Genomic DNA, 23,233 nt, shown 5'->3' on the forward strand with positions numbered 1-23,233 from the left:
AGCTGATCTACTGATCCGAGAGATCTGATTCAACGGAGCTGTGCTGAACTTCGAGAATTGCACCTCGAGCTTCAACTGAGAATAATTCTCGGTAGCTCCAGCGGAGGTCTGGAAGAGATGTTAATGGCAGCGGAGGAAGTGTATGGTGAGTTTAATGAAACTGGATGATATGCTCAGTGAAGGACTACAACTCAGGCAGCCGTCCATACAAGGAAGGAAGTTGCAGGGAAGGTTTAAGCAAGTAATGACTTTCGGAGGGAGAATTGGCAGCAGCAAATCTCAACAGAATTTCATTTATCCAAAAGTGACTTTACAAGTGTAGCTACCATGAATTTATATGTGATCCATGGAGTTGTAGCTATGATGGAAAGCGTGACCCATGTGCAAAAGGTGAAAGAAATATGAAAAACGTGCTAAAAGCTAAAGCAACACGTGAATTGGTGGAATTGAAGGACGGAAGTGCTGCCGTGGTGTGTTTAGTAAGGCCTGGTGGTGCAGCTAGCAACTTTGACCATCAACTGGACAGTTTTACCCTTCTCTTGGTGTCTTCAAATTCCACTTAAATTGAAGGAAAAGAACGCGCCCTGTTGTGTCCATATCTTCAAGCTCTTCTTGAATTCTTCTAGCCATACTTCTAGTAATGGGTCCATGCCCTAAGTCATCATCTCCTTCCCCTTGAAGAGGATTTGTCCTCAAATCTAAATCATCATCTGTATCAAATCCTGCAAAAGGACGAAGGTCAGTAACATTAAAAGTAGAATGGACACCATATTCTGATGGAAGGTCTAACTGATAAGCATTATTGTTGACCTTCTTAAGGATTTTAAAAGGACCATCCCCTCGAGGACTTAATTTGGACTTCCTTTGAATAGGAAATCTTTCCTTTCGAAGGTGAAGCCAAACCAAGTCACCTTCATTGAAAATGACTTCCTTTTTACCCTTATTATGATACTTAGCATATCTCTCACTTTGTAGTTGTATTTGATTACTAATCCTCTCATGAAAATTTTTAATGAATTTGGATTTAGATATTCCCTCTTGATGAACAAACTCATGTGAAGAAGGTAAGGGAATCAAATCCATAGGTGTGAGAGGATTAAAACCGTATACAGCTTCAAAGGGAGATATTTTAGTAGTTCGATGAACTACCCTATTATAAGCAAACTCCACATGTGGAAGATACTCATCCCAAGATTTGTGGTTACCCTTGAGGACTACTCTTAATAGAGTGGATAAAGATCTATTTACTACTTCAGTTTGACCATCTGTTTGAGGATGGCAAGTAGTAGAAAAAGACAGCTTAGTCCCTAATCGAGACCATAAGGTTCTCCAAAAGTGACTAAGAAATTTTGAATCTCTATCAGAAATGATGACTCTAGGTAGTCCATGAAGTCTAACCACATCTCGAAAGAATAACCTAGCCACATTACTTGCATCATCTATCTTGTGGCATGGTATAAAATGAGCCATTTTGCTAAAACGATCCACAACCACAAAAATAGAATCAAAACCCCTTGCTGTTTTGGGTAGTCCTAAGACAAAATCCATGCTAATATCTTCCCAAGTGATGAACCAATATTTTCCTCACTTCACTTAGTTTAATGTACTAGAATTAGTCGGGGAATTATGCTTAAACGTCCGGTATTTTCCTGTTTTTACTAATTGTGCTTAATTTGATCGGAAATTCTTATTTTAACTAATTTGAATTATCTGAGCCTATTATTTTCATTATTAAGTGCAGGGAAAATTTTGGAAATACAATTCGGGACATTTACAGATGAAATGAGAAATGAATTTCATTTAAAAGATGCAAGAGTTGGTTTGGGTGCACAATTATTACATGGAATTTTTATTCCAGCACTGAGAAAGAGGTCACGGCCATACAAAAGGGTGCATCACGGCACTAAAATGCTTAACGGAAATGGCTCAATGTTCATGCCACATCACATAGAAAAGATTTTTTAATCATTTTGGTTGGAAAGGAAAGGTTCACGTGATGCTTTCATCTTGGAAAGTGCACAATGCTTATTAAAATGGAGAAGGGGCCACCTCATGGTTTTCTTTATTTTGTGGGTCAGCTACGTAAAGAAAGAAGAGGGAAATGGAGTTGGTGGCATGCAAAGCAAAGTGCTGAATTTTATTTTAGTAAGTGGTGTCACGGCCCACCTGGAAAAGAAGGAAGTGCAGATTTGTTTTACATTACACAAAAATCTTTTGGTTTTGGCATTTGAAAAAGAGGCTCACGGAACCAAGAGGCAAAGCACACGGCCATTCATTTTGGCAACATGTTTTGGAATAAAAAAATGATGGAGGGGACCACTTTGCAAGTGCTCACGGTTTTATTCATTCATTTTGGCATGGCCCACATCCACATGGAAAGGAAAAGGTTTTGGATTTTCAATGGTAAATGGTGTGATGCAGAACACGTTGCAGCTTTTATTCTTCAAAGCTCACTGTTTTGGAAGATTGGCCCATGGACAATTGATTGTGTCAAGCAAAGACACGGCCCATACCTTCTTCCATTCAGCAGCACGCGTCCACGAGAAAAGAGGGGGTGTGCCCAGCTGAAGCAAGGAAGCAGGCGGCCCACATCTCATTTCTTTTCCAGCACTGCATGAATTGAATTGAAGCACACCCGGCCCACACTTGGCTGCACACATCCAGCAGCTTGGAGGTTAAGGCATGGTCCAACAGGGGTGTGCACAGCAACGTGAAGGAGCGTCCAGGAGGTGGCATCCAGCAGTCCAGCTTTCATCCAAGCATCACGGTGCAGTGGCAGCTGTAAGCACTTTTGGAGGTGCACTTGGAAGCGTCCAGCAAAGCAACGTCCCTGGTCCAGAATCACTCCACGGTCCAGCTTGGCACAAGGGCACACGGAAATTGGTCCATGAATAGGGCATGCTATATTAAATGAAAAAAATGAGAGGGCTGGGTGTGGAGCGTCAGCCGCCACCCTTTCTTTTCTGCTTTGAACAATTGGGGGGTGCGTGCAGCTGCCACAGAGAAGAAGCTTTTGATTGAATTTTATTGAGTACAGTTTCCAGAGGTTTTTCTTGTATCTTAATGCTTGACCAAGAATCATTTGCTCATTCTAAACATTGGAAAGCATTTACTGAAATAGCTTTATTTCCTTCTCTGTTGACGTTTTTATGTGGTGCCATCTTCTCTAAGAATTGTATTTGAATGCTTGTTTTACTTGTTGCTTCTTTATTTTATTCCATGAGCCTTGTCACTGCTGCTGGAAGAATGGTTTACGGGAATGTGATGCAGGAAAGAGAATGAGATGCGGTGGTTTATGAATGAAGGGATGTGCACTGCGCTTTTCATTTTTGCTGGAGAAATTTTATTGGAGCACGCGGAGGAAGGGCAGCATCGTGTTGGAAGCAAGAGAGGAAAAAAGGATTGCATTTTCTTTATTTGAAGGCTACGGTCAAGCTGCTACAAGAGATTGGGTTTTTATCATTATTTTGCTGCTTTTACAATTGAAGTTTGCGCGATTTTCAATGAAGAAAAGGGGATACAGTATTTTCGTACTTTTAATTTAGAAGCTCGGTGATTTATTTGCTACAAGGTGCTTGATGTATTGTTTGAAGTCTCGTTTTTTTTATCATGGTTTATGCATTTAATTAGTTTATGTATTTAATTTGTTTATAATCTAGTACTCCGTAGGCTAACATAGAGCGTTCGATCTCGTAGGCTAGTTCTTTCATGTGTTTTTTTTTTTTAGTCACTAGTTGTTTGGTTTTATTTCATTTCGAATTTTAATTTAGTCAATTGCATTCACAAAAATTTTTCAAAACCCCCCCACTACGTGTTGATCTAAGACTGAACCCAATTTGGTCCTTGAGAGACGACCTAGGAGTCACTTCCTAGCACTATACTGCATTCTTTTATGCACAACTTTTGTTGGGAGGTGCGACCCTCTCATCACCAAGGAGTTGAAGCAATGGGTAAGGGAGTGTAAAGACCATGAGGCATTGCTCTAGATTTGGATGTTAAACAAGTAATGCACTTGAAACAATGCCTTTGGACTTCTCTCCTCATGTGGGGCCAAAAGAATTTCTCTTTTAGCATGCTTAAGGTTTTATCAACCCCAAAATGCCCCATCAACCCTCCCTCATGCATTTCTTTGACAAGAAGTTTTCTCTGTGAGCCTTGGGGTATACAAATTTTGCCTTCTTTGAAAAGATACCCATCTCTCACATAGAATCCTCCTTGTGGCTTTTGCAAACATTCCTCATATAAGGTGGCAAAGTCACTATCCTGAGTATTGATAACAGTTGAAAAACTGTTATTTTCATGCTTAAAGTTGATACTAAAAGCAACCTTTAGACTTAGAAACTAGCTTGAAATCATGCCTTTTGTTTATATTTTCAGAAATAAGAGAGCTGGACAGGTTTATGCTTGATTTAAGTGTTCTTGTGCAGGTTTTGAGGTGAATTTGGTGAAAGAAGTGAAGAATAAGAGAGAGGACATTAGAAAAGACAAGAAAGAGGGCAAAAAGGAGAAGTCGAAGGCACCGCTCAGCGGCAAACTACCGCTGAGCGGCACTCAAGAGGTGACGTTGGAACCGCTGAGGGGCAAAATGGCCGCTGAGGGGAAGAAAGAAGACGCGCAATCACCGCTGAGCGGTAAATACCGCTGAGCGGCACTTTTTGGGCTTGGACTTTTGTAATCTTTTGTAACTCTAGATTAGTATATAAGGGCTTGCACGTCCTATAGTTAGCATCTTTGGCAGAAACGAGGCAAACACTCTCTCTTTCACCCCTTTGAAGGAGGATCTTGGATGCTCAGGCTACCTCTTCACCTTTATTGGGTTTATTCTTTCATACTTTCATTGTAATTCATCTAGGTTCACCATGAATATGGTGAACTAAACCTTGTATGTTTGTTGGGGAGTCAAAGTAATCTCTTGAAGCTCTCATATATGGATTTGTTGAGTACATCTTTGAATTAAGACATATGCTTTCTTTCATCATTAGTTAGGGTTTTTCCTCTTTGCTCAATGCTTGCATTGTTTAACTCATTCTAATGCATGATTATTGGTTTTGTTGATACGGACACGTACGGGAAAATCTAGATCCGGGGAATTTCTCCCAATATTATACTGACAATATTATATTGGTTGCCTTTAAGCTCCTGCACTTATGAACTAATCATTAGGAATGCTAGGAATTGTATGAACTATTTGATTAGGGAGAAGCCATCTAGAATGGTACATTAGAGAGTGGCATTAACAATGATGATTTGAATGTTGAATTCCTAAAATATATGAGAGTGGATGAGATGAAATTGACCCCCAACAACATATTCATTCATATAATTCCTTGAAAGTGTTTATCTTTTGTCTTTGCCATTGATCAATTCATGCATACATGTTTACTTTTCGTCTTGCATAATAAAATCCAAATATTTCGTTTGTAAGTCTTAGCTAATCAACAAATCACATAACTAAACTAGGCCGTGAGTCCTTTGGGAGAACGATACTTGGTCTTACCAAGTTTATTACTTGAAACGATTCGGTCATACTTGCCGATTGTGAAACAAGTTTGTGACATCATATTTTGGTGCTTACAAATTTGTCCATCAAGTTTTTGGCGCCGTTGCCGGGGATTCGTGGTTTAACTGGTTAATTTGTGTGATTATTGATTATCTTTGACTTATTTTTTTTATTTTTTAATTTAAATTTCGAATTTTTATTTTATCTTATTTTATTTTTCTGTTTATATTTTTCAGTTTGTATTTTATTTGATTTTATTTTTATTTTTTTTGTTTTTTTGTTTTCTGTTTTTATTTTCTGTTTTTTATTTGATTTTATTTTATCTTTTTAGATTAGATTTTATTTTATTTTATTAGATTTTATCTTTTTATCTTTTTAGATTAGATTTTATTTTATTTTATTCTATCTTTTAGGTTAGGTTAGATTTTATTTTATTTGATTAGATTAGATTAGATCTTTTTTTTTTAGGTTAGATTTTATTTTTATCTTTTAGATTAGATTTTATTTTAGATTAGGTTTTATTTCATTCTATCTTCTAAATCTTCTATCTTCTAAATCTTTTTATCTTTTGAATCTCTATCTTCTCCTATATCTTTTTGCGCTAACAATTGTTTTTAGGGTTTTGTGCCTAATGTCTGCAGAATGCAATTTGGTCAAGAGTTTAACTATAGGGGCACTCAATTCTACCAAAGTAATCTCAACCAATGGTGGGAACCTCACTCAAGCATGGATCAAAGCCAATTTTGGCAAGCTGCTGGACAATTTGAGAACCAACCACAACAACAATGGCAGCAACAACCCTTTCTATCAGGAAGTTTGGATAGGTTGGAGGACACCCTTCAACGATTTTTGAAGAATTCCGACTCTACTCAGAAAAGCATTGAAGAATCATGTAAAAGAATGGAGATGCAACTTCGTCACATTAGTCATATATTAAATGATGATGTTAATACTGATGTTAACCTTAAGGAGGAAGGGCAAGTCATTATCACTGAAAGTGACAAGATTCTTGATGAGGAAAAATTAGAGGGAGATGAGGAAAGGGTAGAGAGAAAAGAGAAAGAAGAGTTGAGTGAGAAAGATAAAGATGAAGAAAAAGAAAAAGAATTGGTTGAGAGAGAAGAGAGAAAGAAAATTTGTGTGAAGATAAAGAAGTTGAGAAGAAAAAGAGAAAGGAAGAAAAAAAATAAAAGAAGAGAAAAAGAGAAAATTTAGGGAGAGAAAAAGGAAGAAAAAGAAGATGAGAGGAAAGAAGAAGAAATCACATGAAAAATCACATCCTCATCTAAAGAAGAATCATAGGAAGGAAAAGAAATTTAAGTGCTTCATGGAAATCTTCAAGAAATTGGAGATTAAAGTTCCTATGATTGAGACACTGCAACAGGTTCCTGGTTTGATCAAATTTCTGAAGAAGTTCAGTAGGAAGAAGAAGAAAAAGAAGAAGGAACTTGAGCTTTACTAGGTCAAGCTAATGACATTAAAAGAGCGCTTGCTGGGAGGCAACCCAGTGAATTTAAAAACTTTTGATTTGGTTTTGTAATTTTTAATTTGTGAACATTAGTTTTGTAAATATTTTTGTTGGATCCAGCATCTACTGAAGGATGTTAGGTTTGTAACACCTACTGATGGGTGTTGGTGAGAAAATTTTGCACCTACTGATGGGTGCTGGTAAGTTGGAAACACCTACTGATGGGTGTTGGTGGAATTTGGGTCAGGCTCGTGACGTTAAACAAGCGCTACCTGGGAGGCAACCCAGTTGATTGATTGTTTTTGTTTGTTTATTTTAGTAAGGGTTTGCATAAGCATTTTTAACATTGAATTGCAGGGAACCTATGAGGGACATGTAGGGAAGGCACGTAGGTCAAGAAAAGAAGGAGAGGAGCACATCACGAAAGTGCCGCTGAGCGGTATTTTACCGCTGAGCGGTACTCTCGCAGACTGGGCTTTAGTTCCCCTTAGCGGGACCCGAGCCCATTAGGGTATTTTTATACCCCAAGCTGCGTTTTAGGGTTTATTTCCCGACTTCTCTCTGCACAAACACTTCCACACACCTTCTCCTAGGTTTTCCACATCTTTTCACTCTTCCCTCTTAAGAAAATCTCTCTTCTATTCACTTTTTCACTAGTGTGCTATCAAAGTTTGGGGTTGGAAGAGAGCATTCTAGTTTGGAAGCATTCTCATATCATCTAGCATCTCCACCCAAGTAAGTAAAATGCATTTTGTTCATTCTAGGGTTCTTGAAATTGACTGTGATTGTCAAAGCATGAATATTTAGGGGTTTTGATTTCTATGCATGATTTGATGATATATTTGATGTTTGAACCGATTAAACTGCTTGATTATGAACTGGAAAACTGAAAATTGCATTTGGGTGGAGTTAGGACAGTTTAAAAACGAGATTTGCAAAAAATCTGCAGATCACCGCTGAGCGGCATTTACCGCTGAGCGGCACTCTGCCAGATTTGCTTTTTCTGGTTTGTTGCGTGTTTGAATATGGCACTGGTGGCGCTGAGGGGAAATTCTGGCCCTCAGCGGTGGTTTAGCTTCAAAAGGAGTTTTGTTTTGTGTTTACTAATGATTAACATCATGTTCTGTGGTTTTGGATTTATGATGTTCAATGAATTCCAACCACCTAGCATGTCTCTTTTGCAACTTGTGTTGGCTCTTCAGATATTTTAGTGATTCATGATCACTATGAATAATAAACTCCTTGGAAACAAGATAATGTTCCCAAGTTTGAAGAGCCCTCACAAGAGCATAGAGCTCTTTATCATAGGTGGGGTAATTACAAGAAGCACCATGAAGTTTTTCACTAAAATAAGCAATTGGGTGTCCTTCTTGTAATAACACAGCACCTATTCCGTGTCCAGAAGCATCACATTCTAACTCAAAAGTTTTGGCAAAATTTGGAAGAGCTAGAATGGGAGCTTGAGTGAGCTTCTCTTTAAGTAGCTCAAAAGCCTTTTGTTGTTTGTCTTCCCAAATGAATGTAACATCCTTTTTCACCAAGTCATTGAGAGGTGAAGCTAGACTAGAGAAGTTAGGCACAAATCTTCTGTAAAAGCTGGCCAATCCATGAAAACTCCTAACTTCTCCTACATTCTTTGGGATGGGCCATTCTTGGATAGCCTTTACTTTCTCAGGGTCAACATGGACCCCACTTTTATTGACTACAAAACCAAGAAAGATGACACTATCAACACAAAAGGTGCATTTGTCAAGATTTGCAAACAATTTATTGGTTCTAAGAATTATTAGAACAGCTTTCAAATGTTTTTCATGATTTTGCAAATCTTGACTATATACCAATATGTCATCAAAATAAACAACTACAAACTTCCCAATGCAATCCCTTAACACATGATTCATAAGTCTCATGAATGTACTTGGGGCATTTGTAAGACCAAAAGGCATTACTAGCCACTCATATAACCCAAACTTAGTCTTAAAAGCAGTTTTCCACTCATCACCTTCTTTGATTCGAATTTGGTGATATCCGCTCTTAAGATCTATTTTGGAGAAAATTTGAGCCCCATGTAATTCATCCAACATATCATCAAGTCTAGGGATGGGATGTCTATATTTTATTGTGATGTTGTTGATAGCCCTACAATCACAACACATGCGCCACTTCCCATCCTTTTTGGGTACCAACAACACCGGTACAGCACAGGGGCTTAGGCTCTTTTGAACCAAACCCTTATCTAGTAATTCTTGGACTTGTGACTCAATCTCTTTGGTTTCTTGGGGATTAGTCCTATAGGCAGGCCTATTAGGAAGAGTTGCCCCTGGAAGGAAGTCAATTTGATGTTCTATTCCTCTTAATGGTGGAAGCCCATTTGGAATTTCTTTGGGAAATAGATCATCAAATTCCTTCAAAAGTTTTTGTATTGAAAGAGAAAGAGTAGTAGTCTGAGACTCACTAGATGTGCAAGTGAGTGTTCCTTGGCAAAGAAGAAGGTATGAAGGTTGCTCAACTTGAAGTGTGTTGTTTAAAGTCTTTTTATTTAAAAGTACTTCATGTTGAGTGACCTTGTGGGAAGGAACACTGGACTCTATCACCTCTTTTTCTCCACTCTTTTGTTTTGGAATTTTTTTCTTTTTCTGTTTCTTTTCCTGATCCCTAGCGGACTTCATTTGTGCTTGATCTTGTGCCACTTGGTTAGGTGTCAAAGGTTGAAGCACAAATTTCTTGTCTTGTTTGTGCACAGTTATGGTATTGGTAAGACCATGGTGTATAGTGTTATGATCAAATTGCCATGGTCTACCCAATAGCACATGGCAAGCTTCCATGGGAACTACATCACAAATAACTTCATCTTTGAAGTTCCCTATGGATAGAGCCACTTTAACTTGATTCTTGACTGTAATGTCCCCATCTTCATTTAGCCAATGAAGTCTATAAGGTTTGGGATTGGGTATTACAGCAAGATTCAGCTTTTCAACTAGTCTGGTGCTACAACAGTTGCAGCAAGACCCACTATCAATAATGAGAGAACAATAGTTTTCTTGAATTTTACACCTTGTATGAAAAATGTTCTCCCTTTGTGATAGTTGTTCCAGACTTGGTTGACTGCTAAGCACCCTTCTCACCATGAGAAGTTGACAATCATCCGCAAATACTTCCTCTTCTTTTTCCGTATCACTCTCACTATCACTGGTGGGGGATTCACTTTCACTGCTATAGATGTCCTTTCCTTTTAAAAGAATGGTTCTTTTAGTAGGACATTGAGCAGCTATATGACCCCTACCTAAACACTTTATGTCACTTGTGCGAGTGTGTGAAGAGGATTCTTTGTTTGGTTTCTCAACTATTTTGGCTAGAGGTTTGAGGGGTTCTTTTGCTTTAGTAAATTTCTGATCAAAGGGAGACTGAAATCTTTTGGCAGAAATTTTCCGCTGATTTTGTTGTTCTACCTTTATACACATTTGAACAAGTTCATTCAAATCTCTATAAGGTAGAAGTTCAACTTTATCCCTTATTTCCAAATTTAACCCACTCAAAAACCTAGCTAAAGTAGTTTCCTCTGCCTCTGTGATCCCTGCTCTCATTATGTATAGCTCCATTTGTTGTCTATAGCCTTCAACAGACATAGACTTTTGTTGTAACCTTTGGAGCTTATCCATGAGTTCCCTTTTATAGTAAGAGGGAATGTGCCTTTTCTTGAGAGCAGCTGTGAGTTCATTCCAATATTTAATGGGAGGAAGTTGTTGTCTCAGTCTCTCTTTGACTAGAGCAGTCCACCAATACATTGCATACCTTTGAAAACTAAGGGTAGCTAGAGAGACTTTCCTTTCCTCCGACACCTGTTGACAAGCAAATATTTGCTCTACTTTCATTTCCCAGTCAAGGTAAGCCTCAATGTTATCTTTCCCATGAAAATGAGGCAATACCACATTGACTTCCTTAGGAGGAGGAGGAAAAGTTTCATAGTCACGCCTATGCCTTCTTGATGAAGAAGGATAGTAATCTCCTACTCTTAAGTTTTCTTGCTCACCTTGGGATTCTCCACTCATGCTTCTCTCCCTATATTGAACTTGTTCATCTCTTAGCATTTTCAACTCATTAGTAACCATGGCATTGTGCAATTCTCTTTGAATCTTTTCTTGCCCTATTTTCCTTTCAATTTCTTTGAGTTGATTGACAAGAGTTTGAAAACAAAATTGTTCTTTAGGCTCCTCATTAATTCTAGGGGAGTGTCTTCCAGACATTTTATGAACTTAAAAATTTTCTTGAAGTAAAGACTAAGAGAGTTCACTTGAGGACAATATTCCAGGTAAGAGAGGTGGACCTTGTAGGTCACTTAAGTACCAAGTCTTGCCTTGCCAAATATGTCCTTAGTTACTTACTAGAAGTCTTTAAATCAAAATCACTTCTAAATTCACTAAATATATAGAGACACAAACAAACACAAAGAAAGAAAACCTTAGACTCTAATGTCGGACTCTAAGACTTCCTAGGCGAAACTTGCAAAATAAAAAGAAATTAAAGGTGAGGTCTCCTAGGTGAGGCTTAGAAAATTTGGAATCTAAGACACACTCACCGTCTACCAATTTTAAAGTGATGAGACTTTAAGTCAAGTTAGCAACTGAGGGAAGAACACTTATGAGCTCTTCCACTTCACTTGCTTGAAATGGCCAACTTACAAACAAAAATGGAAAAGAAAAACAAAAGCAATACAATGGAAACAACAAAATTTGGTGGAACAAGAATGTAGTTTAATGTGGCAGCTTTGGTTGCTCTCAAACAAGTAATGAATCAGAGATTCATGCAATTCTCTCAGCTGCAAAGTGACTCTCTCCTAAGCTGGAACCGTGAAGAAAATCTGCTGTGAAATTGCTGTGAATTCTGCTGTGAATTTGTTGCAGCAGCCACACCACTCTACCACTCCGTCAGCTTTACTATGTTGGCTTGTCTAACCATTCTCCTTACTTCCTTTGATGCCTCCTTGTATGTATAGAGTCTAAGTTGTAACACACCTACACAGCAGTCCAGTTCAGAACTTACAGTTTCTCCTCATACTGCCAGTAATTACCAAAATATTGACACCAACACAGAACCTTTTATCAAACAGGTTATGTGCAAGAATTCCAAAAAATTTTAAAATCAATGAATTAAGCAGGTGGTAATCACGGTGGCACTTCAAATGGATCCTAAGAATAGTTCTAGAATAGATTGGACACACAGTAATGACAATCAGCTAACAATTGGATCAAAAAAAACATTATCCGGCATATGTCACAAACTGTTTGTGAATTTGCCTCAAAGAACAGTCAGCAATTATGCAGAAATGACAAAAAAATGTTGTTTCAACAGTTCACACTATTGGATGCATTGGTCCTTTCAGCTTTTTACTTTGCTTTTCTGATATTTTGGATTTTGTGTATCAGCTGTATGTTATGAAACCAAGCTTCTACTACATCCAAATGTATTAACTAATCAAACACATTTTCTATGATAATTCCACCAAGTTACTGCACTGCTACTGTTTTAAAACAGACTTTTGACCCAAAAATTGAACTAGTCACATATCCTTTTTGCACAGAACAGCTACTGCCAAAATTCACTTCATTCAATCATGTTTAAATGATTAAAACAAACTTGTTGAACCACAATTTGATTCAAAATTCTTTATATATCCAAAATTGAAAGTAGCAGTTCTGATGCAAGCAATTTGAAGTAACTGTGCTAGTTAAATTTTGCAGCTAGCAATGAATCAGCTCAAACAGCACAAAAGTACACTTAAGACAGTCAAAGAAATTTGCTCAAAATGGCAGGATGTGATTTAGATGGCTGGACATAATCTAAAACATTCAGCCACTGGACACGCAGAAAAAAAACTGACTAAGCCAATTGCAGCTCGGTTAACTGCCAATATTAACACCACATGACTTTGCATAAACACTCCATGTTTAAAATCAGATGTCTATGGCTAGTTTCCATGTAAACAACACAATACTTATGCAGGAACTAGTCTCATAGCAGTTGCAGCCAATGAAACAGTCATTTCAGATTTTTTTCAAAATTGATGCAGAATTTTCTGTATTGATATACTGGACTCTCCAAACATTGTTACCAATTCATGCACATGAGCTCATTATCTCAATTGTCATTGCTCATATATTATGCATAAGAATCATGAATCTTACAAAATTTCCAGTACAGATGCAGATTACATGGTATTTAACCAGAATTTTTGACAAAATCGGGATTGCACATAACATATGACATAACAGAATGGATGTTCAAATTAAAATGACTCAAACAAAAATTTCAACCGATTAAAATGAAAAGACTGAATCAATAAAGCAATAGCACGGTTCAAGACTCAACAATCCTAAAGATATGAAAAATTTCCAATGACATAGTAACAGAAACAGTAGAGACAGTGAAGGAATGGTGATGACAGAATTTGAATTATAGAATGAAGACTTATCTCACGGATCCAGTAACCAGGCTCTGATACCACTTGATGACTGATGCAGAGTAGCTGATCTACTGATCCGAGAGATCTGATTCAACGGAGCTGTGCTGAACTTCGAGAATTGCACCTCGAGCTTCAACTGAGAATAATTCTCGGTAGCTCCAACGGAGGTCTGGAAGAGATGTTAATGGCAGCGGAGGAAGTGTATGGTGAGTTTAATGAAACTGGATGATATGCTCAGTGAAGGACTACAACTCAGGCAGCCGTCCATACAAGGAAGGAAGTTGCAGGGAAGGTTTAAGCAAGTAATGACTTTCGGAGGGAGAATTGGCAGCAGCAAATCTCAACAGAATTTCATTTATCCAAAAGTGACTTTACAAGTGTAGCTACCATGAATTTATATGTGATCCATGGAGCTGTAGCTATGATGGAAAGCGTGACCCATGTGCAAAAGGTGAAAGAAATATGAAAAACGTGCTAAAAGCTAAAGCAACACGTGAATTGGTGGAATTGAAGGACGGAAGTGCTGCCGTGGTGTGTTTAGTAAGGCCTGGTGGTGCAGCTAGCAACTTTGACCATCAACTGGACAGTTTTACCCTTCTCTTGGTGTCTTCAAATTCCACTTAAATTGAAGGAAAAGAACGCGCCCTGTTGTGTCCATATCTTCAAGCTCTTCTTGAATTCTTCTAGCCATACTTCTAGTAATGGGTCCATGCCCTAAGTCATCAACTTCCTTCATTTCGTCCACTTCCTCAACATCGTTGATTTCCTCCACTTCCTCCACTTCATTCACTTCATCCACTTCTTCCACTTCGTCGACTTTGTGCACTTCGTCGATTTGGTCCACTTTGTCCACTTCATCTACTTGGTCCACTTCGTCCACTTCGTCCACTTCGTCCACTTCGTCTACTTCCTCCATGATACATCCTAGGAGATGTGGAGAAGCAGATCCGTGAGATTGGAGGTGCAGGGAGGCTTGAACAGCTTGCGGAAACCAATGGAACAGTAGCATGGCAGCTGCAGACTTGGAGTTTTGTGAGCAGATTGATGAAGAGTTTTGGATGTGAAGCAGCGGATGTTTGGAGTTTAAGGTGAATGGATATGGAGGCTAGCTTGGAGAGGTGATTCACAACTCAGAAGGCTTCCTAGAGTGGAAGGAAGTTGCAATGGAAATCAAGCTAAGAAGTGACTCTTGGAGAAGGAATTTGCTATGCATTTCAGCAGAAATTCTTTAATACAATCCAAAAGTGATTTACAAGCTTTTCCTATGAGATTTTATAGATTAATCTCAAGGCTCTAAGCACTCAACTTTCACGTGGCAGATCTGAACCCATGTGCTACATGTATAGCGTCTAAAACACGTGAAAATCAAGTTTTATGTGAAGAAAAACAATTACTCATGCAGCCCCATAGAAGGAAAAGTACACCCCTTTTGTATAGAAATGTCCTTTTTACCCTTCTCCATGTTTTGGCAGATTTGGCATATCTTCTTGTTCTCCAATTTTCCATCCAAAGATAGCAAATAGTACTTGACCTTGAGGAGAATATTCATCTTGGAGCTTTTTGGCCATTCCTCTTGTGATGGGTCCTGATACACGGGGCCCAAGGCCAATTAGTTTAGTATAGTATTTCTTTTACTTTTATTAAAAACATGTGTAAAAGGTGTTAGGCATGTGCTAGATAGGAGGGACTTTTAGTCCTATATATAGACATGCCACCACCTCTTGTAAGGTACTTTTGAGAATAATGAATTAAACTTTCTGTAGAGAGAACTCCAGAAATTAATTCCCTTGAAAGTCAAAGCTAGAGAATCCCAAAGGATCTCCTCTAGCCACCTTCCATTCACACTTCATCTTTCATTTTCCATTTACACTCCAGAACTCTCTTACCTCCACGTAATCATTGGTTTCTCCACTCTGCTCCAGCCGTGTGGATTGACTACTCCATCGCTGCCACGCGAGCTTAATCCTCGCGAGTTTCCATCAGCACAACACTGCATCTTCATTTCGCGAATCTTCATCTACTTCACTCTCGAGAGAGAGCTCTTCCACCACGAACCACACTGTCATCGTAGAACCTCACCTTTCTCGCCGATTAAATCACTTCTCCACCGTTCAAAGCCGCTTCCGCCTCAAACCCTAGGTTTTCACCGATTAATCATCCAAACCTAGGGTTCTTAGTTCTGCTGCTGTTTCCGCTGTTTCATTTGCTTCTTCTGCTTCTTTTCGCTGTGCATCGATGTCAAGGAGGCCTCGAGGAGTCCAGATCTCTCAAGTTTCGTTTTCTCCTCGGAGCGTCGCCTATCATGTGGTAATCAGAGCTCAGGTTCTCCGCGCTTCGAAAGCTAAGTATCTCTCCATTGATTCGCGTCTCTGATCTGAGTTTAAGTTTCTTGCGTTGTTATGAAATTCACGAGTTGTTTCGATTCTGTCTTGATCTTATTCATTCTGTTGAATCTCTTCAATATTCGTGTTGTTCATTATGATTCCTTCTCTGTCTTGTGTTGATTCATGTGTTTTTGGTCTTGATCTGTTCATTAGGTTTCTGCTTGAGTCATTTCTTGTATGATAACCTTGTTTTGGTTGTGTCTTTCATCATCTTAATCGGTCCAAAATTTTGTTTGAGTCATTTTATTTGAGCATCAATTCTGTTTTGTCATAGTTGTCATGTTAGTTGATTTTTTCTTGTTCATAACTTCAAGTTGTACTTCTTAATTGAGTTGTGTTTGTGGTGATCTGGTTGTATGTTCAATGTGCATACCGTATGAGCTATGACATTCAATACTGAGAGCTCGGATGCATGAAATGAGCAGCAGATCTGATTTGAATTTCTGTTGTGAACTTCTGGTTTTAATAAGCTGTTGAATCTGAACATTGAAGCTATTCTGCATTTTTAAAATTGAGCTGGAATGCTGAGATGACTAGTAACAAAGTGCCAACCAGAAAAGCCGTGATATGCTCAGCATTAGCTTGGTTGTTAGTGTGAAAATCACAACAGAGATTACTTCAAGCAGTAGGCCGAACTGCATATTTCTTTGCTTGAGTCCTTTTTGTGTTTTTAAATCTGTTTGGCATTTAGATCATTTCTGGACATCTTGCATTAATCTTCTAGTGTTTTGTTCCAGATTTAATACATATTCTTGTATCCAGAAAACTGTGAGAAAGCTTTTTGAATCATTGAGTCAAATTTTGGTGAGTTCATTTGCTTGTTTTGAATGAATGTGGGGGGCTGGAACATCAAAATTATGAAGTAATTTGTTTCTGCATTATTAAGCTGTTTAAAACAGTTTGAAGTATGCATTAAACTTACTGATGCAAAAATAGTATGAGTTCTAGCTGCCATACATATTTTCATGCTTTAAATCACCACATTTTTGATATGTTTCATTCACAAGTTGCTGCAACAGATGTATAATTCTGATTCTGGTTTTGAGCATTGTAATTGGATTGTAGCAAAAGGAATGGTCACATTATCTATAGCCTAAAAATATTCTTCAAAAGATCAAGAAAAAGTTCTGAAAAAGCCAAATAGGCCTGTGCAATCCATATTTAAAAAAAAAAAAACTAAAATACAGAATCAGACTTTAGAAATTGGACCTGGGTTTATCTTTGACAGTCCAGCAGCTTCTTGTTTGTCTTTTCTTGCTTTAAAAATCTGTTCTAGCTCTATTCATTAAGTTCCATTTGAGTGCTCACTTTGATCAAAAGCTTTGTTTCTTGCTTGTCATTTGTTGGTTATCTAGTTTTGTCTCTCACATGTTAATCATGTTCTGCTGAATCATAATTGGATCTTTTATTTGCTTTATTAATCTGATCTCAAGTCAGTTGCTCTGCTGTTTTTGTCATTCCATTACCTTGTTTATCTTAGCCATTTTCCTGATTGAGAAATCTGATTCCAATCTGGTTTTTGGATTTGAAAGAAGGTAAGTGTGAATGGTAGCATTCTAGGTGGTGGTGATCCACAGGATTCTCTGGCTTAGACTGAAATTTTCATTTGAGTGTTTAAATTTTTAAAGAGAAACCTCAGTGCTGTGAGCTTAGTAAGGCTAATTTAGCCTAAAATTCCTTGGCATTTGCAAGAGAGTTCAGTTTCAATTAACCATTTGTTGACTGTGTTCATTGTGCAGGAAAAGAAGTTGGAATAATTAGAATGAAGCAGCTGTGATTTGTTGCAACTGCAACTGAAATAACTGTTGTTCTCATTTATTATTGATTTCCTGGTGATGCTATTTGTACTTGTGAATGTATAAACTGTCATTGCATTCATTTTATTTTAAAACATTGCTTGCTGAATTCCTTGATATAATCACTGTTTTGAAAGTGAACTGTGACTTCATGGTTTAATTGAGCATGTTGAATGCTGATTCTGATTTGACAAGACCTATGGGAACTTGGTAGATGCATAGGATTTCCAAATAATGTGCTGATTGTTTTATGAGCATTTTTGGAAGTGCAACAACACTGTTTTAAAACTGCCAATTTCTGATTTGCCTCACATTACTCTTTGTCCATTTATTTGATTTCTGAATTAGTTTAGGACATTGTTCTTGACTAGTTTGGTCCATTGTCTCTGCCCAGTGTAACTCACTGAGTTTTCTGAAAAGGTTGCTCTTGTCATAATCAGTTGTGCATCAATTTGTTTTTAATTGCCAATGCATTCTCCTGTTTTAGGAAGTGATTAAAGCACCAAAATTCCAGTTCTGACTTGGTGACTGAATTAATTAGGTGGTTAGTTTCTGCAGTGAATTACATCCAATCTAAATCTAGTTCACTAATCAATTGCACTTGCTGGATTTTGTGCTGGATTTTGTTGAGATTTATGTGTGCAGAGTTGATGTGAATGAATCAACAGTTGAGCAGAATATTACTAAAGAAAAAGTAGCAGAAACACCTCAGTGTGTATCTTGGAACAGGATAGAAACAACCATTCAAAACAGGGAAGTTGTCTAACTTACCCTTTGTTGTGAATTGCTATTCTGTTTTAGCTTGTAAGTGATGTAAGTAATAATATTGAATGAATATCCTGCTGATTTTGGTTGAAAATTAACTATGCAGAATATTTGGAACCGTTTGAGAGCAAATAGGAATGATGTTTGAGAGTTTAGTTTGAGCAGATGTTTATTGAGAAAACAGCAACCTAAGCACTTCCTGTGGAAGTTTTGAACTGACGGGATTTTCTTTTACCTTAAATGGCTTATGCTTTGCTTGAACTGTTCTTGTCATGGTTTGTAATTACTTGTACTGTGTGAATTGTTGATGTTGGTCTGAATATCTGTGCAGGTTTTCTCTGTCCAACACATAGTACTGGACAGTCAATAGGAACCTTTCTCTGCATCAAGTGTACAAGCCCAAGAAAAGGGAATACTCATTTAATTGTAAATCCCTCTTCCAATATATCTAGTTATCAGTTCTCTGATCCAGCTTTGTACATTTGTGACAGTAGAGTGAACCCAAGAGCTAGGAGACCCCAAAGTTATCCAGAAGCAATAAGTCTAAGTGCGTATAAGGCTTTGAAGAAAAACATGCAGCAATGAACTGTTTGGACCAGACCGTGCAGCTATTTGAATCTTTTGTAATTGTTTTCTTCATTTTTTTGATGTGTAATAGGCTGATAGGCTAGCTTTCTTTTAGTTTCAATTTTTTTTGTAAAAGGCCTTTTAAAAAGTCCAAGTATTTGGAAGAGTCCTTGGTGCTCTTTCAATTCTTGGCAACTTTTCTTGATTGTTTGAACTTTAATTTGTGTTCACGTTTAGAGGTGATTTAGGCTAAAAGGGATTAAACTCTAAGCCTTTTCACATTAGAGTCCGAATAGTTGTCTTTTAGTGTTTAATTGTTGTGATTGTTTGTGAGTTGTGTCCTTTGATTTTAAAAGTGATTTTAGTTTAAAGGGTAACTAGTAGTAACCTAAGACATTTCTGGCAAGGCAAGACTTGGTACTTAAGTAGTCTTCATGACTCACCTCTCTTACCTGGGACTTGTCTAAGTGTGAATCTTGTATATCTTTTACACTAGAAAACTTTTAGAAACAAAGATGTCTTGTTATCCATATAGGTCTTCTAGGAATTTTAATTTTGATAAGCAACTTAGTTACAAAGACATCAAAAGAGAACATGATAAAGCTAGAAGGAAGTCTTGTTCATCTTATGAATTTGATAGGATTGAAGATGATTTGTATAAAAAAGCTAGTGAAAATATTCCATTCTTTGGTGATGATATTGGTGCATTAACATACCTAGCTTGGGAAAAGGAAATTAATGACATGCATTCATTCATGGTGAGAAAAAGTAAATATGAATCCTTCTATTCTAAAGATGATGAATCTTATATTCTTAATCTTTACACTTCTAGTTTTAAAAAGCATGCAAGAGAGTGGTGGGATGATAGGCAATATCATGTTAAGATAGGTAGAAAACATCCCATTTATGATTGGAATGAATTGAAAGCTTGTATGAGAAGAAAGTTTGTGCCTCGAGAAATTGAAAGAAACTTAGAACTTATGAGAGAGCTTATTAGAGAAGGTGAGTCATTCATTCAAAATTTAAGTGGGTTCTCTCGTAGGGAAAGTGAGTTTCTAGAAAAACTTAAGAGGCTATGGGAAGAGACAAGCAAACATAGAATTGAGAGGTTAAAAAGAGAAAAACAAAAGCAAGAAGTAAGAGAAAAAAGAGAAATAGAGAGAAGAGAAAAAGAGAGAAGAGAAGAGGAAGAACGAAATAAAAGAAAAGAGGAAGAGAGAAAGAGAAGAGAAGAGGAAGAAAGAGAAGAAGAGAAAAGAAGAGAGAAAGAGAGAAAAGAAACACTTAGAAGAGAAAAGGAAGAAGTTGAAAGGATAGAAATGGAAGAAAAGAAATCAAAGCAACTAAGGGCAACATCTCTTCCTACATTAGAAGTCAAACTTTTAAGGGGAGGTTTTCTATCCTCTCACTCTTATCCATTTATATTTGAATTTTCCAAATTTCACTTTTCTTTCAAAGAATTGGCCACTCCATCTTTAAAAATGTTATCACTTTCAACACATGCAAATTTCCAACTTGGGTTATGGTTACCTTTATGGTTACCAATAACTCAAGATACAAATAAAATTTCAAATGAAGAAAGGTTTCTTTGTTATAATAAAATTAAAAATTTCAAAATTTGGAACCCTTCTTCTACACATATTATTTTATATATTTTATTGGGTCAAAGAAAACTAATTAGAGATATGTTTGATGCTTATTGCAGATGGATATTTGACCCAGGAGGAACCCTTATGAAGCTAACAAAAATAAGTCTTCAAAAGCACCATCAGATTTGAGGACAAATCCTTTCCAAGGGGGAGGGGATGATACACGGGGCCCAAGGCCAATTAGTTTAGTATAGTATTTCTTTTACTTTTATTAAAAACATGTGTAAAAGGTGTTAGGCATGTGCTAGATAGGAGGGACTTTTAGTCCTATATATAGACATGCCACCACCTCTTGTAAGGTACTTTTGAGAATAATGAATTAAACTTTCTGTAGAGAGAACTCCAGAAATTAATTCCCTTGAAAGTCAAAGCTAGAGAATCCCAAAGGATCTCCTCTAGCCACCTTCCATTCACACTTCATCTTTCATTTTCCATTTACACTCCAGAACTCTCTTACCTCCACGTAATCATTGGTTTCTCCACTCTGCTCCAGCCGTGTGGATTGACTACTCCATCGCTGCCACGCGAGCTTAATCCTCGCGAGTTTCCATCAGCACAACACTGCATCTTCATTTCGCGAATCTTCATCTACTTCACTCTCGAGAGAGAGCTCTTCCACCACGAACCACACTGTCATCGTAGAACCTCACCTTTCTCGCCGATTAAATCACTTCTCCACCGTTCAAAGCCGCTTCCGCCTCAAACCCTAGGTTTTCACCGATTAATCATCCAAACCTAGGGTTCTTAGTTCTGCTGCTGTTTCCGCTGTTTCATTTGCTTCTTCTGCTTCTTTTCGCTGTGCATCGATGTCAAGGAGGCCTCGAGGAGTCCAGATCTCTCAAGTTTCGTTTTCTCCTCGGAGCGTCGCCTATCAGGTCCTATGGTGTTAGACCTTCTTGTATCATCCCCTCCCTCTTGAGAAGGATTTGCCCTCAAATCCAAAAGATCTTCATCTTCACTATCAAATCCTGCAAAAGGTTTAAGATCAGATACATTGAAGGTAGCATGAACACCATATTCAGGAGGAAGATCAAGTTGATATGCATTGTTATTAATCCTCCTGATCACTCTAAAGGGTCCATCTCCTCTAGGATTGAGTTTGGACTTTCTTAGTTGAGGAAATCTTTCCTTTCTAAGATGAATCCAAACTAAATCTCCTTCATTGAAGATTAACTCTTTCTTGCCCTTATTATGTTTCTTGGCATATTTCTCATTTTGTTGTTGAATTTGAATTTTAACCCTTTGATGTAAATCTTTAATAAATTTAGATTTAGATACCCCATCTTGATGAACAAAATCAATAGAATTTGGAAGGGGTATTAAATCCATGGGTGTCAAAGGATTAAAACCATAAACAACTTCAAAAGGAGACAATTTAGTAGTTCCATGAACTACTCTATTGTAGGCAAACTCAACATGAGGAAGATACTCATCCCAAGATTTGTGATTACCTTTTAGAACTACCCTTAGTAAAGTGGAAAGAGATCTATTTACTACCTTAGTTTGACCATCTGTTTGAGGATGGCAAGTAGTAGAAAAAGATAACTTAGTCCCTAATCTAGACCATAAGGTCCTCCAAAAGTGACTAAGAAATTTTGTATCTCTATCCGAAACTATTACCTTAGGTAGACCATGAAGTTTAACCACATCTCTAAAGAATAACTTTGCAATGTTGCTTGCATCATCTACTTTGTGGCAAGGTATAAAATGAGCCATTTTGCTAAACCTATCTACCACCACAAAGATAGAATCAAAACCCCTAGAAGTTTTGGGAAGACCTAACACAAAATCCATACTTATCTCTTCCCAAGGGGTGGAAGCAACATTCAAAGGAGTATAAAGTCCATGAGGCATTGATTTAGATTTAGCTTCTAAACAAGTTATACACTTAAAGCAATGCCTTTGAACATCCCTTCTCATGTGAGGCCAAAAGAATTTTTCTTTCAACATGCCAAGGGTCTTTTCTACCCCAAAATGTCCCATTAATCCTCCCTCATGTGTCTCTTTAACAAGGAGTTTTCTATGTGAACCTTGGGGAATGCAAATTTTTCCTTCTTTAAAAAGATACCCCTCTTTCACATAGAATCCTCCTTGAGGCTTATTGAGACATTCCTCATAGATATGAGCAAAATCAAGATCTTGTGAATATAATTCAAGAATGTTATTAAATCCAAGAATTTGAGCTCCCAATGTAGCTAATAGATTAATTTTTCTTGACAAAGCATCAGCCACCACATTGGATTTTCCTTTCTTGTATTTAATAACATAAGTGAATTGTTCAATGAATTCCAACCACTTAGCATGCCTCTTTTGTAACTTGTGTTGACTCTTCAAATACTTAAGTGATTCATGATCACTATGAATGATAAACTCCTTGGCAACAAGGTAATGTTCCCAAGTTTGAAGAGCCCTCACAAGTGCATAGAGTTCTTTGTCATAGGTGGGATAATTACAAGAGGCACCATGAAGTTTTTCACTAAAGTATGCAATTGGGTGTCCTTCTTGTAATAATACTGCACCTATGCCAAATCCTGAAGCATCACATTCTAGCTCAAAAGTTTTGGAAAAATTTGGCAAAGCTAGAATGGGTGCTTGTGTGAGCTTCTCTTTGAGTAGCTCAAAAGCTTTTTGTTGTTTATCCCCC

The 23,233-nt window shown here is 37.5% G+C and overlaps 2 protein-coding genes across 2 annotated transcripts; both read right to left on the bottom strand.

The window, feature by feature from the left end:
• Positions 1–528: 528 nt before the first annotated feature.
• LOC148193153 (uncharacterized) lies at positions 529–1,083 on the bottom strand. The gene has a single exon (XM_088099368.1). It carries the CDS (start codon positions 1,081–1,083, stop codon positions 529–531), a length of 555 nt encoding a protein of 184 aa, XP_087955494.1.
• A 1,510-nt stretch (positions 1,084–2,593) lies between these two features.
• On the bottom strand, positions 2,594–10,840 carry LOC148193154 (uncharacterized). Its single transcript, XM_088099369.1, has 3 exons — positions 9,420–10,840; positions 3,932–4,144; positions 2,594–2,993 (listed from the first exon to the last, which is right to left on the bottom strand). Exons 1-3 carry the CDS (start codon positions 10,838–10,840, stop codon positions 2,594–2,596), a joined length of 2,034 nt encoding a protein of 677 aa, XP_087955495.1.
• Between the last annotated feature and the right edge of the window lie 12,393 nt (positions 10,841–23,233).

Source organism: Vigna umbellata, chromosome 9 (genome assembly GCF_029865625.1).
Source record: "Vigna umbellata cultivar VRB3 chromosome 9, Vumbellata_1.0, whole genome shotgun sequence".
In the NCBI taxonomy this organism is placed as follows: domain Eukaryota; kingdom Viridiplantae; phylum Streptophyta; class Magnoliopsida; order Fabales; family Fabaceae; genus Vigna; species Vigna umbellata.

Coding starts and splice junctions, on each gene's coding strand:
- LOC148193154 (XM_088099369.1), bottom strand. CDS start 10,840: ATGAAAGTAGAGCAAATATTTGCTTGTCAACAGGTGTCGGAGGAAAGG. Junction 4,145..9,419: donor CTCACTTGCACATCTAGTGA/GTCTCAGACTAC, acceptor AGGCTCACAGAG/AAAACTTCTTGTCAAAGAAA. Junction 2,994..3,931: donor CCCATTGCTTCAACTCCTTG/GTGATGAGAGGG, acceptor TCTCTGTGGCAG/CTGCACGCACCCCCCAATTG.
- LOC148193153 (XM_088099368.1), bottom strand. CDS start 1,083: ATGGATTTGATTCCCTTACCTTCTTCACATGAGTTTGTTCATCAAGAG.